A 14265-nucleotide genomic window follows, 5' to 3' on the forward strand; every position below is an offset into this window, starting at 1 on the left:
CGGCAAAGAAATTCAACATTTACAACCATCAACAAAAATCCAGATGAGCTACATAAACATAAATGTTGAGCAAAAGAAGCCAAACATGGAATAATACTCTGCATGATCTTATTTATGTTTATTATATTTTTATAAATCCATTTAAGTAAATTTATATTTATACATATTTTATGAATGGGAAAATCTAATTTATGATGACAGAGGTCATGAAAGCACTACATTTGGGAGAGGGCAGTGACTACAGGGGACTCTCCCAAGCCCTCTGGGAAGCTGGGCCTGTGTTGCTCCACCTGGGTGCTGGTCACAGGGTGTGTTTCATTTGTCAAAACTCATTGGAGTTTATAATACTTAGGTGCACATTTGTGTATCCTTCAATAAAAAGTTAATTTAAAATATTGCTGAAAGGGCAAATAGCGCAGACACCACTGCTTGTTTACCCAGTATCCCTCCTTTGATAAAATAGTCTTGATTTCATTCACCGAAGGGCTCTTCATATTTTAGGGGAGGTTCTGGTGTCAATCTCGGAAGGCAAGTCCTGATTGGTCCAAATCAAACAGGATAATTCCATACCCCAAAGCTGTGATTGGTTTAGCAAAAAGCATGTGACCCAATCCTGGCCAATGGGAATGAAGGAAGTTCTGCGAGGGTGGTTTCTGGAAAAGAGCAACCTCTCAGAGAGAGACCCCAATCACCGTCACTGATGTTGAGGTTGATGACCCTCAACTGGAGCAGACAGATAACCTGTCCTGCTTGGAACTGTCCTTGCCTGGACTTCTTGGGTTGCAAGGTAAAACTTTACTGTTCAAGACAGTGTGACTCTTTTGCTTGTCACCAGAGAGGGCCCTTTGGCTAGATCGTGCTCTTCTTCATTTTGTTGTTTTACTCTTTCAAATAGGCGTCACCCTGTCACCTGGAATCCCATCGGTGCTCTGGGCCTACCACTGGCCTCACTCCTGCTTGGAGAGCCACTAGAGCCAGGCCAAGTTCACGTCCGCCGCAGCTCACCCAATGGTAATTGCCAGGTGGTGACTCCAGAGACGGAAAGATGGCTCACCGGCCAGGCCAGCGTCCTCAACACTGGGAGCACCACTATTGTTGTCGTGAGAACTTGCAAATGGCTGGGCACAAGGAGCGCATGTGGGTGACTGTTGACAGTAATCACTAGGTTTGTTTGATTAATGTTTTCTCTGTCCACCCAGCTGCCATTTCCTTTTCCTTCCGTTTCTTTTCCTTCCTCCTTCACTCCCTTCCTTCTTCCTCCTCTCTCTCTCTCTCTTTTTTTTTTTAATGGAGACCATTTTTCCCAGGCTGGCCTCAAACTCTCAAGCTCAAGCCTCCTGCCTCCTCCCAAGCAGCTGGGACTACAAGCTCTCCAACAACCATTTTTCTCCATTTTCCTCGTTTTCAAAGACTACACCCCATCACAGAAAAATGCCACCAACTCATTTTCCCAGCTTCTCTCCGACCTAGAACTTGGTCATTGAGACCCTCCCCAGAGAGTAGTCATTGAGACCCAAGGATAAGTTGGGGGTGGGGGAGATGATTTGGGGAGAGATTTTCTTTCTTGATGGACAGAACTCTGCCCGGAGAACCTCTCCTTCCTGCCTTTTGTCATTGAGCTTGTGTTACCTGGAGCTGAGGCAGTCATTTTACCACTATAAGATTACAAGACTTGAAGGATAAAACTGACCTGATTCTCTCTGGTAGAATACAAGCTTAAGGAAGGTAGGGGGTCTATAGTACTTGTCCTTATTAGTTAGTCCGTTTTTGGTTGGGTGATTTGTTGCTGATAGCATTCTATAACGTACCTCATTTTCTAGAGTATTCAATTTCCAAGGTATCCCTGGAATGACTTTCTGTGTCCAACCCCAAGTACGCTGTGGGGGTCTCAGAACTCCACAGGCACATGGAATTCATTACATTCCAATCCTCTCAGTTTATGGAGGGAGAAACTGAGTTCCAGAAAGAGTACAAGGCTTTTCAGGAAGTGCTGAAGACTCAAATACCTGCCTTTTGATGCGTTGCCCATTTCCTTGACTACCATGCCCACGTTTTTAGGGGCCTTGTCCTGCCCTTGTCCTGCTATTGATGAAGGGTGATTAGGGGATCCCTGTTGTCATGTGGTCCCACCTTTCTGGGCCATAGCTGATTGGACCAAGTCAGCATCTGACCCCAAGACAGCCAATCATATACTCTCTGTCTAGGGCTATGAACTAAGAAAAGCCAAAAGCTGGAGCCATTTATAGGGGGAGGTGGGAGCTGCCTTGCCAGACCTTGTACAGTCAACATGGTGAGAAATAGAATGTCCCCTGGGGAAGTGAGAGGAGCAAGACCACCCCAGAAAGCCCACTGGAGGAGAGGAGGCGCAGATCCTGTAGGCGGCAGCCCTGCCCCACCCTTTCCAGTTTAAACTCATGAATATTCTTTTGGTAACCCACCTCCCTTTCCTACCCTGACCAGTCAGCTTTACCATTTTTCGTCTGCACAAAGAGCTAGAATGATCTCCTTGGAGCTTAAGCCAGATTATGTCACCATCAGGCTCAACAAGGGCCACCAGTTCCCTACCTCTTAGGGAAAAGAAGCAAACAGCCAGGTCCCCGGGTCTTTCAGTTCCTGGAAAAGTCCCTGCTTCCAGTTCTGGTCTTTCATTTGTCCTCTCTGTTGGAATGTCACTGCCCTGGACATTCCTGGGCCTGTCACTTTTCATCCTCGGGTTACAGCTCAAATGCCAGATCCTCAGAGACCCCTCGAATGAGCTTCCCGTGGCTGCTGTATCAAGTCACCACAAACAGAGGCGCTTAAAACAACACAGATTTACTCTTTTACAGTTGTGGAAGTCATAAGTCAATGGGTCTCAGTGGGCAGAAATCAAGGCATGGGCAGGGCTGGCTCCTCGTGGAGGCCCCAGGGAGGACCCGTTCCCATGCCCATCAGCTCTGAGATTGCACCCACATTCCTGGGCTCAGGCCCCTCCATCTTCAGAACTAGCAGTGTAGCATTTTCCAGTCTCACTCATTCTGCTCTTCCCACCTCCCTCTCGTCAGGGCAGTCCTCCCAGATAACCCAGCACCCTCTCCCCAACTCAAGACCCCCAACGTAACCACATCGGCAGTGTCCTTTTGCTGTACAGACAGATGCTCCTCCACTTACCATGGTTTGTGGCCCAATAAACCCTTTGCACATTGAAAATGGCATACATAAAAAATGCATCCACTGTATCTAGCCTGTCAAACACACCAAAGGGTTTCTCCTCAGATTCCGCGGCTGAGGGGAGCTATGGCTGGCTGCCACTCAGCATCACAAGAAAGTACCTGTATTAGTTGGCTTTCTGTTGCTCGGACAAAATATCAGAGAAACAGCTTAAAAAGAGGAAAAATTTATTGTGGCTTATGTTTTGGGGGTTTCCGTCTATGATCTGTTGGCGCCATGCCATCACGGTGGGGGAAACTGCTCACCTTGAAGCTACCAGGAAGCAAGGAGAGGGACAGGAGGGCACAGTCCCAGTGTCCCCTTCAAGGGCACACCCCAACTGCCTTTCACCAGGCCCCACCTCCTAAAGGTTCCAGCCCTGCAACAGCGCGGTCTGCGGGACCAAGCCTTCAGCGTGGGAGCCTTGGGGAGCATTTAAGGTTCACACCCTGAGGACAATCACTGCTAACCTGGGGAGGGACAAACATTCAAAATTTGAACTATGATTTCTACTAAATGCATATTGCTTTTAAACCATTGTAAAATAAAAAAATACATAAGTAGGATCCTTGTAAGTTGTGGAATAAGGTTATCATTCACAGGTTCTAGAAATTAGGAGGAGGACATATTTGGGGGACCAAACGTGCCTCTCTCGCCCTCCTCCACTGTCTGGTGTCCAGGGACCCCCAGATCCCACATTCCCTCTCCTCCCTCGGACCATGCTCTCAATCATATTGCTCAGGTAATTACTGCAGTATGTATTTATCCATCCCTTTATTCCTGCTACTGGAAGCTCTGTGAGGTAGGAATTATTATTTTTTCTGTTGCTATGTCCAGCCCCCAGCACCAGTTCTGGCAAAAATAAAATAAAATAAATAACTACTAGATGATTTGTGAAACTGATGAGCGGCAGCTTGGTGACTGTGTCTGGTAGGCAAATGACCTCACAGAGCGAATGCAGCAGCCGGGGGAAAAGCAGCTTTCCCCAGCTGCCCACGTGCACGCAGAGGCCGCTTCTCCTCAGATGTTTTATTTCCAGGACTAAATTTGAGTCATGGCTGCAGAAGAGAGTGGACCCCAGGCTTGAGAACGAAGGCTCTGGGGAGACTGAGTCTTGGCCCTGGTCATTCTGGGAATGGTCCCCAGGGAGAACCGTCCCCTGTTGGGGGAGGGGGTTGGGTCCCAGGGGGTTTGGGGGGTGGGGGTTGGAGAGGTAACATTGTCAGTGCTATGAGGAAGGACAAGGGTTTGGAAGGGGGCTCGGGGTCCCTGCAGCAGGTGGGCAGTGCCCCCATCCTGGGGCGGCTCAGGAGTTGGACTTGATGGTGTCCTGGATCCACTTGGTGAACAGGCAGAGGTTGGTGTAGACGCCGGGTCTGTTGGGCTGGGCGCAGGGGTAATCTCCCCAGGACACCAGCCCCTGCAGGGCACCGTTGCAGACCACAGGCCCCCCGGAATCACCCTGTGGGGCAGAAAGGGAAGCAGAGGTGGGCGAGATGTCGGGAAGGGAGACACCAGAGACCCAGAGCCACACACAGATGGGGAAGCAGGGGCAGAGACAGGTGGAAGGTGGAGACGGGGACCCAGGTCAAAGACTGGCCAGACAGGGAAAGGTCACTAACGTTTCTCCCCAAGTCCAACTCCTAGGACCCCACTTGCCCTCTCTCCCCGACGCCCCTCCCTCTGTGCCAGCATCTTCACTCCCGGGTCCACCACTTGTCCTCTCAGCACGCTGTTTCTGCCGTCTCCCGAGGTCTCCATCCCTCTTCTCCCTCCCCTCTCCGGCCTTGGCAGCCTGCTGCCTCCTGCCAAATGCCCCTTCCTCTCTCCTCGCTCATCCTCAACACCAATCCATCCTGTGCAAAAAATGCAGCCCCCACCGCTGGACCAGGGCTTCCTGGCCCCGGGCACTGGCCACCCATGGGCTGCATAACTCCAAGCTGTGGGCTGGCTGAGCAGGACACTCAGCAGCAGCCCTGGCTCTGCCCACCAGAGGCCCGTGATGGGCTTCCTTCTCGCAGTTGTGACAACCCAGGAATGTCTCCAGGTGTTGCCACATGCTCCCTGGGGACAGTCACCCCTGCTGGAGCACCGCGCCCTTGGACTCATTTGTGTTGCCCATCTGAATTAATTCCCCACACTTCCCTGTAATTATCTCTGATGATGATACTCATTGATCTTCCTTGTCATTTCTTATTTATGTTTATGCAAAATCTGAATAACCGGACAGTCCTGGTGTGGGCTAGGAGGACGCCTGAGGCCTGGCTTCCTCCACACTAGCAGGGAGGGACCACGTTGGGCTAAGCCAGCCTGGACACCTGCACCTCCAAAGTTCCATTCACCAGCGCTTCGGTTGCTCATGGATTTTCATTTAAATCCCTGCACAGATCTTTTGGAGAGGCCGTTAGTGAACCGCTCAGGTCCCTGGCTTCTTGTCCATAATAAGCCTGATGATAATGGCTAAGTGAGGGAATTCATGGATTCGAGCAAACAACTTAAGACGGCGATTAGTCAGCTGCTGTGGCTATTATACTATTAGCATGAGTCTTGTAGTTTGTTATTATTTCTTGCTCATAGCATTTTGTGGCCACCCTCAGACCACACGCCCTGAGGTCTGGGAAAACAAAATAGGAGCCTGGCTACGGAAGGGCTCCATGTTTGGAAGTGCTGAATCCCCACTAGAAGTGCTCTCTTCCTCTGATAAAAATCCCCCAACCCCGCATGCAGATGCGTGCAGGGGTCAGTGGGAACAGCTCAGTCTGGGAGACAGGGACAGTGGTGTGACCACCAGGCCTGCGGAATGTGGGGGCCTCGTGCATCCATGGGAGGGGCTGGAGGGCTGCTGGGTCCACAGCTCACTGACCACCAAAGCACCAATGACAGGAACATCCCCCCACGGCTGCAGCGCCTTTGGAGGCCCGGATACATGGAGGATCCTGCTCAACAGTGTGATTCCGATTTCTGTCTTCCTTAACAGACAACGCTTCTGAGAGCACGGGGAGCTTTGGGTTAGCCACGGAGAGTATTTGTTGAAGGTTGCTCCTGCCCACCTCTCCTGCCTCTGTTCCTACTGTCCCCACACTCCTTCCCCGGGAACACGGGTGCCTTACCTTCTTTGACTCAGCCAAACCCCTTCCTGCCTGGGGGCTTTTGCACATGCCTTTTCTGTCCCCTTAACCTTTATGAATCTGGCTTCCTGGCGTCACTCAGTTTCTGCTCACATTTGTTGGAAAACTGTCATCTTATAGATTTTTTGGAACACAACACTTACCTGCCACATGCCTGAAAATTGCCCAGACAGACAGAACTATGATGACTAGTGAAGGACAGCCCCTCTCCTTGGTGTGGCACCTTTGTGCAGTGCCCAACCTGCCCAGCCTCTGCAGCCTTGGTCTCTCCTTCTAGACTTGTGCTAATACAGCAGCCTCTAACCACACGTGGCTATGGATCACCTAAAACGTGCCTGCTGAATTGAGATGTGCTGTGTAAAATACACCTTGGCCTTCAGAGACATAACAAGAAAGGGAAAAGAAAGGAGGTCAACGATCTTGCTCATTATTGCCTTCTGTTAATTACATTTGAAGTGATGTTATTATTTAGGATATATTTAATTAAATAAAATATGCTATTGATGGTAATCTCGCCTGTTTCTTTTTTACTTTTAAAAGTGTGGCTACTAGAAAATCTAAAACTGAGTGGCTCCTGTGATATTTCTACTGGGCGGCACGGCTCCAGAGTGGGCACCTGGTGAGAACGGGGCTTTAGCTGTCTTGGTCACCCCTGGACTCCCATCACTTAGCAAGGTCTGGGTAGCGTGACTGGCACTCTGTGTATCTGCTGAATACGTGGAGAGGCCTCCAGTCCTCACCTGGCAGGAGTCTCTGCCCACCTCGTCACCGGCGCAGAACATGGTTTGGTCTATCTGTCCCGGGTAGGCTTTCTTGCACCTTTCGTCACTGAGCACAGTGATGTTCAGGCACTGGAGGACCTTGGGGAAGTCATCTGTCAAACGGGAACACAGTGAGAGGTGGAGAAAGGCACTGAGGGGAGAGACCGGCAGGTGTCAGGAGGAAGCTGCACTCACGTTGGAAGTTGCTGGTGGTTCCCCAGCCAGACACCAGGCACCGGGTGCCGGCAGATGGGCAGGTGGAGGAGATGTTGATGGGTCTGACCGAGTTACTGCTGCGGACCTTTCTGTTTAGTTTGATGAGCATGAGGTCGTTGGAGTGGCCAGGGTGGGAGTAGCCAGGGTGGGGGATGGATTTGACTCCCTGGAACATCTGCTGCCCAGATTCATAGACAGGGGACGTGGAATGGTGACCAAGACGGACTCTGAAAACTCTGAGGAAGATGGTGCATGTCATCACCAGCCCTGATCCATATCCTCAATCCAACGCCAGGTCGAACTCTAGCTCCACCCCATGTTCAACCCCAGCACCAGGGGTCTCCAACCCCACGCCCACCTCCAGCCACAACTCCAAGCCTGTTCCTGTCCCATCCCGCCCTAAGTCCTTCCCCAAGAAGCCATCGCCCCCAACCCTGTACTCTAGTCCCAACTGCACCCTCAAGTCTACCCCATTCCCAATCCAAAGCCCTCTCAGTGCCATCTTTACTCCCACCGCATCCCAACACCTACCTGACCCCCCAGTTCTAGAGAACTTAATTCCATCTCCAACCCCAAACCCACCTGCAGCCCCAGCCCCAACCCCTCACCCGTCCCCGGTTCATCTGCATTTGCATTCCCAACTCCAAATCCAGCCATCTCCAATCCCTTTCCCAATCCTAACCCCATTCCATCTTCAACCCACTTCTGTCTCCGACCCCAGCCCTGCCCTTCATTCATCTTCATTCTCAACCTCACCCCCCTTTCAAAGCTCATCCTAGTCCCCTCTCCATTCCCCCATTCCCCCAGCTCTATCTTTAATCCTATCCCCACTCTGCCCACCCCGCTCCCTCACCCCATCCCTTCCCCTCACCTCCCTGCCCTTCCTCCCAGTCCTCGGCTCCCGGCCGGCCCCTCCGGTCCAGCCCCACTCACGGCTTCCGGCAGTGGGCAGCGGTGAGCAGCCACTGCGGGCTCACCAGCACCGCCCCGCAGTACAGCTTGTTGGGGCCCAGCAGCAGTGCGCCCTGCCATGGCTGGGCGTCCTTCTTGCAGTCAGACCCATTCACTATGCGGCTGCTGCTGTCATCCGACCGGGAGTCCTCTCCGTCCTCGGCTGCAAGGATCCGGTTGCTCCCAGAGGGCTCGGCGGTGGAGGGGTCGTCACAGGAAACGTTATTTGCAAGAATAGGCTCTGTGGACAGAAGATGGGGGGGAAGTGGGCTTGGGCTTGGGCTGGAGCTTAGATGCAATTGATGGGGCTTAGACTCAAGAGGTAGGACTGGCCAGGGGATATCTAACCTCAGAGCTTACGTTGAGGGGTCAGGGCTTTAGGGGTGGGGTCAGGGTCACAGAAATGGATCTAAGAGGCTTAGACAGGGATAAAGCCCAGGCTCCGGTCCTGGACTTGCCTGACTCTGGACCTCGAGGATTCAGGGATTGGCTAGAGCTCAGAGGGTGAGGTCAGGTCAGAGGAGGGTAAAATCGGGTTTAGGAGCTCTGGACAATCTGGAGGGTGAAGTCTGGGTTGTAGGGACCAAGACCTGGGCTTTTGGGAGGGCACCTGGTCTCAAGAAAGGGGTCAGGCCTCAATTTCTGGGGTCATATCTGAGGGCAGCAGAGTCTGAGATGAGGCAGGGACCAACTTGGGCAGAGACAAGGCCAGGGTAATATGGGAAGATGGATCCTACTAACAGCCCTGACTTTGGAAGGGGATGTGGGGGCTGGGATATTTTTTTGCTTTGTTTTGTTGGTAGTGGGGATCGAACCCAGGGGTGTTTAACCACTGAGCCACATTCCCAGTCCTTTAATTTTTTATTTTGAGACAGAGTCTCACTAAGTTACTAGGGCCTTGCTAAGTTGCTGAGGCTGGCTTTGAACTTGCCATCCTCCTGCCTCAGCCTCCTGAGTTGTTGGGAACACCATTGTGTGCCACCAGCCCAGCTGGGACTGGGCTCTAGAAGCCACCTACAACACAGAGGGTGGAGCCTGGCTGAAAGGGGTGGGCTATGGAGGCGGAGCCTGGCAGGTGGTCACAGTCCAAGTGGGCTCTGACTTGGTGGCCTGGTCTACAGGGATTCACACTGAGAAAAAGGGACGGAGTTAGAAGTAGTGGGCGGAGCTAGAGTTGGGCTGCAAGAGCCCTTTGGAAAGGGCTCAGCTGGGGTGGCAGGTGGAGGGGTAGAGAGGGATGACTTTAAGGCAGGGTCTCTCTAAGTCGCTTAAGGTCTCTTTAAGTTGCTGAGGCTGACTTTGAACTTGTGATCTTCCTGCCTTAACCCCCCGAGCCCCGCCAAGCCTCGGGCGTTGCAGGCCTGTGCCACCACGCGAGGAGAAGAGGGCTGCTTTCTGAGTTCTCAAACACAAACTTGACTTCCGAATCCTCCTGCCAATTCTCTGCGACCACTCACAGGTCCACTGGCAACACGGGCACCTGCTGCGTCACGGGAGAAGGGAGTCCCCTGTTGCCTTCCTTCACAAGCATGCTCCAAGAAACGCACCCGACTCTCTCACAGTCCAGCACATGACACCATGGTCTCCTCAGCATGGCTGTCAGGTGGCACACTGTCCCCAGGCACACATGCAGGGGCAGACTAGCAGGCTGTCAACCCATCAGTGGCATGCACAGCTGCCATGTGTGCATGGACGGGAGACTGCCATACACTTTACAAACAGGCAGGCTGACATGGTGACAAGGTTGTGCTCAGTGGACGGTCACATGTCCAAATCACTTGCCATTCGCCTTCCCACAGCCACCTCTGCACAGTGGCAGCGGCTTTTGCACCCCCTACACACACACAGATCTGCACCATCACACACAGCGGTATGCGCACAGCCCCACACAAACACACAGTCACACACAGTCACCCCTACGGGCTGTAGCCAGCAAGAGGTCACTAATACAGGCACCCAGACACAAGCACACGAATGGCTACCTGCAAGCATATGGTCACACATTTTCAAAGTGACTGCCACTATTATGGCATGTAATACCACAACACAGGGACAAGTTCACAAGGACAGGAACCCTAGGAACCTGGCGTCATACAAAGCCAAGAAGCCACACACGTTGAACATACAGTAGCATTCAGCACCATGTAGATCACCCACGCAGTTGTAGAGCCACGCTCAGCCTTAAGCACTCGCGTGCACACACACCATCACCCAGCCTCAAAGGTCAAGTCTGCTGGCCACACGTAGTCACCTGATATGCAGTAAGTCACCATGCCCAGGCACCTGGATGTGTGCCCCACGCAATGACCAGTCACAAATACAGATGCAGACTTGAGTTGGACAGTCCTAGAGCCACAGCCAGTCCCGAGCAGTGCCCAGGGGACAGGCTCCCCAGGGCCACATAGACAGCCACCCAGAGTCCCATGCACACATATAGGAGTCCTGTTTACCTGTGATACCTAGAATCAGGGCTGAGATCAGGGTACCCAGCATCCACATCCAGGGGGGTCCTGCTGTAGCCATGGCCTCTGCACCTGGTGGGGTCAGAGGATGGGGAAGCCCAGTGACTCCGGGAGCCCTTAACCCACGTTTCCTCCTTCCCTACACCATTTTCCGGGCAGAGAAGGACCAGGAGGATATTGCCCCACCATCAGAGCCAAGATGAGACCCAGAGACCTAGAGTTCAGGGCAGAGGATGTCCAGCAACGTCCAGTTCCCGCGAGGAGGGAGGACAGAGAGAGAGAGGGTGTATTCAGATCAGAGCCACACGCGAGGACGCCGCTCCGTCCCTGTCTGCTGAGCCCCCTCTCAGGCCTCACCTGCCGCGCTTCCCCGCGTCCCCAGCAGTGGGTGGAGGACCCGCTCCCAGCTCAGCCGCAGACTCCTCGGGCCGCGCTGCCTCCCTGCCGCCGCCGCCTCCTGGGTTCGGGCACCGTGCTCAGGTTATAACCGCCCACTGGTCCCTGGGGCGCATTCCCCGGTAGTGAGGCGCCCGCCGATCGCCCCTGCAGTCGCTCCTCCTGCCTCCCCTCACCTCCGCCTCCGGAGCCCCCCCACCCATCCCGAGGCCACGCCCTCCCGCCCTGGCCCCGGAATGGGGAGGGGTCTCGGAGGTCTGGCGGGCCCCTCCCTGCCGCCCGGTTTCCCCGACCGGGCTTCTCAGGGCTCGGGGTCGCCCTGCCTGGCTCCAGGATTTCCTTCTTTCTTCTCTGAGCCTTTCAGTCGCTCAGCCTCACCCCCCATCCCTTCCCGTCCTTTCTCCGGACTCTTCGCTCTCCCATCTGGGAGGTTTTTCCTCCTGATATTTGGTCTCGGCCAAGTCAGTCTCTCTCCCCCACCTCTCTCCGCGTCTTCGGATCCTCTGTTCCCCTTTCTCGTGTCTCAGTGTCTCAAGTGCCTCCGCGTCTCCGTCCCTGCCTTTCCGTGTCCCTGTGTCTTGCTGTTCTGTTTGTGATTCTGCCTTTTGCAATGGCCCCAATGCTCTGCTGGGCGAATCTCCCTTAGGCTTATCAAGCCTTTGAGTTCCTCCCTTTCCTCCCGTTTCGTTAGATTCCAGCTCTTTGGCAGCATAACTGAGATGCAGTAAACCGTGCATATCTGAAGTGTGCAAGTGGATGAGATTTCACATCCACTCGCACCAAACCGCGACTGTAGTCAAAATGAGGAACCCACCACGCCCCTCGGGGCCTTTCCGTGATTCTGTTAATTTCTTTCTCTGTACCTGTGTCTCCCTTTGTATCTTTCCCTCTTCATTTTATGCCTCTTTTCTCTGTGACTGATTCTTCTCAGTCTGTGTCACTTTTCTCTCTGTGTCACTGGCGGAGTATTGGTCTCTCTGTATCTTTATGTGTCTGTCTCCCTCATCCTGGGTTTTGGGAAGGGGAGACCCAGGCCACTGTGTAGAGGAACCCCTCAGCCCCTCCTTCTGCCCCTCACCTGGTGCCCAGGTCGTGGGGTAGAAAAAGGCAGGGACTCAGCCTGGGGCACACCACAGGTGCCCGGATGGAGACTGGCATAGCCAGGCGTGGGTGACAGAGTTGGGCAGGGCTGCCTGTTGATTGGAAAAGAGGCCAAGAGCCAGGATAGGGGGCGGGCGGCCCTTCAGGAAATGGGGCACTGGGTGGGGAGCCTGAACCGTGGTTAATCCCTGCCCAGTCCTGGCATGTGGGGCCACCTCTCCTGACCTCTTTCTGCCTGCCCCCAACTCCATGGATAGATCCCTGTCCCCACTAGGAGGTAAGAGTCAAATGGTCATCTGCCACGTGCCAGGACACAGATCTGTCCTGAGCAAAGTGACAGATGAGATATGCTGTCCTCCTTGGGCTCTCACCCCTGAGGGCAGGAACCTGGCTGCTGCAATCCAGCACCTGTCAAATGAGAGGTTTTAGAGCCCCAAGGCTGGCAGCAGCACACAGGAAATAATCTGAAACTACAAAAACCTATTCTGAGGTTTATTTTGTTGTGGGCATTGATATTTCATACATTCAAGTGACAAAACTAGTAACCCACTTCTCTCTTGGTGTTTCCCCCGACTTCCATGGTCTTTAAGTTCATCTTGCAATCCTTTTAATTCTAAGTATACCTTAACAGTCACTTTTATGGAGTCTTTACAATAATGTTTGGTCCCATTTATAAACTAATTAAAAGTCATTAAACATCTTAAACCATGTTTCTAAAACCTACACATTCAATGTCTTCTAAAAATCCTTAATTTTTAGACCCAATATCAAGCATTTCAGTAAGTTTGTGCATCGAGTCTAAAACATTTATAAATATGATCAACAGTGCCTCCCTCCAAATATCCCAATATTGGATATAAGGTGGCAACTTAAAAATCACAGATCAATGAATTACATGTTTTAAACTGAAGTCGCAAGGCTGTCCCTATAGAAAGAAAAACTCTCTTAGAAAAGTATCTTAAATACCAAATGTGCAGAGGTTCTGCTTCAAAATGATTTCATACTAAGGGGTGGGCTAAAGCTTGATTCTAAAACATGTCAGCATTAAAAAAAAACTTCAGTGTAGGAGAGCAGTTAGGAGCCCAGCCTTTGGTACCAGCCCTTTGGCATCTAAACGCTGGCCTGGCCACCTACCAGCTGTGAGACTTGGGCTGCACCTTGGACCCTCTCTGTGCCTCAGTTTCCCCATCTGTAAACGGGAAGGATAACGGAACCTTAGAATAGTGCCTGGCACATGTTACTGATTATGGTTGTGGAGACCTCCAGCATTCTCATCATCCATTAAGGAAGAAGCTTCGCTCTCCGTTAACTGGGGTTGACTTTAGTCTGGGCAGTTATTGAGCGGGTTCTTCCTGGTGACCCTGGTGAGCTTTCATGGCCATATTTACTATTCATAACTCCTGGCAGGGGTCAAGGGTGGGTCAAGGTGCCCAGGGCTTCATGTTCCTTCTGCTCACCGGAGTCAGTCACTTCCATCTCTGCCCCTTGATGAAATGTCATGGTTCTTTGGTTCATGCATGCGTGTGTATGCACACTTGCATGTGTGCCGCTGGGGATGGAAGCCTGGGCCTCATGCATGCTAGGCAAGTGCTCTACCACTGAGCCCACCCCCAGACCTTTTTACTTTATCTTGAGATCCTGCTAAGTTGCCCAGGCTGGCCTCGAATTTGTGATCTTCCTGCTTCTGTCACCGGAGTAGCTGGGATTATAGGTGTGTGTGCCCCTATGTAGGCCTGGCTGGTCTTTTGGTTCTTAAGGCCAAGATCTTAAAGTCTTTCTAAGACCCAGATCTGCCCTTGTACTTTTCCATCGAACCCTCAGGATCAAGTCCAAGTTCTTCTGCTGACACTCAATGGCATCCTCTTCCCTTGACTTACATTTCCCACCATGTCACCCACTTCTCTGCCTCAAGCACCAGACTCCACCATGCAGGATGGCTCTCAGGTCTCTCACGCCGTGGGCTTGTCTACTGTGTTCCCTTATGAGGTGCCCGTGGACCCTGCCTTCTACTTAGGGTGAACTTACCTCCAGTCACAATTCTCCAGCCCTCCCAGCCTCAGC

General features: G+C 52.5%; 1 protein-coding gene and 1 long non-coding RNA gene across 4 annotated transcripts; one reads left to right on the plus strand and one right to left on the minus strand.

The window, feature by feature from the left end:
• Positions 1 to 664: 664 nt before the first annotated feature.
• LOC124966708 (uncharacterized) lies at positions 665 to 4132 on the plus strand. Its single transcript, XR_007105398.1, has 3 exons — positions 665 to 787; positions 896 to 1165; positions 1308 to 4132. It is a non-coding gene; the product is annotated as an uncharacterized LOC124966708 (long non-coding RNA).
• Positions 3361 to 11720, minus strand: Klk5 (kallikrein related peptidase 5). 3 transcript variants are annotated; one of them, XM_047528290.1, is made up of 7 exons: positions 11584 to 11720; positions 11065 to 11164; positions 10696 to 10779; positions 8228 to 8486; positions 7274 to 7530; positions 7058 to 7191; positions 3361 to 4651 (listed from the first exon to the last, which is right to left on the minus strand). In XM_047528290.1, exons 3-7 carry the CDS (start codon positions 10766 to 10768, stop codon positions 4496 to 4498), a joined length of 879 nt encoding a protein of 292 aa, XP_047384246.1. In that variant the 5' UTR covers positions 10769 to 10779; positions 11065 to 11164; positions 11584 to 11720; the 3' UTR covers positions 3361 to 4495. The 3 variants fall into 3 exon arrangements, with proteins under 3 accessions (XP_047384246.1, XP_047384245.1, XP_047384244.1); XM_047528289.1 differs by having other exon boundaries at positions 11065 to 11208; positions 11584 to 11707; XM_047528288.1 differs by lacking the exon at positions 11584 to 11720 and having other exon boundaries at positions 11065 to 11247.
• Positions 11721 to 14265: the final 2545 nt, after the last annotated feature.

This window comes from Sciurus carolinensis, chromosome 16 (genome assembly GCF_902686445.1).
Source record: "Sciurus carolinensis chromosome 16, mSciCar1.2, whole genome shotgun sequence".
Lineage (NCBI taxonomy): Eukaryota > Metazoa > Chordata > Mammalia > Rodentia > Sciuridae > Sciurus > Sciurus carolinensis.

What these genes read in the sequence shown, in the direction of transcription:
- Klk5 (XM_047528290.1), bottom strand. Translation starts at nt 10,768, where the DNA reads ATGGCTACAGCAGGACCCCCCTGGATGTGGATGCTGGGTACCCTGATC. An exon ending in GCTGCCCACTGCCGGAAGCC is followed by an intron (nt 7,531 to 8,227) that starts GTGAGTGGGGCT and finishes CATCTTCCTCAG; the next exon opens with AGTTTTCAGAGTCCGTCTTG. An exon ending in TGGGCAGAGACTCCTGCCAG is followed by an intron (nt 4,652 to 7,057) that starts GTGAGGACTGGA and finishes TCTGCCCCACAG; the next exon opens with GGTGATTCCGGGGGGCCTGT.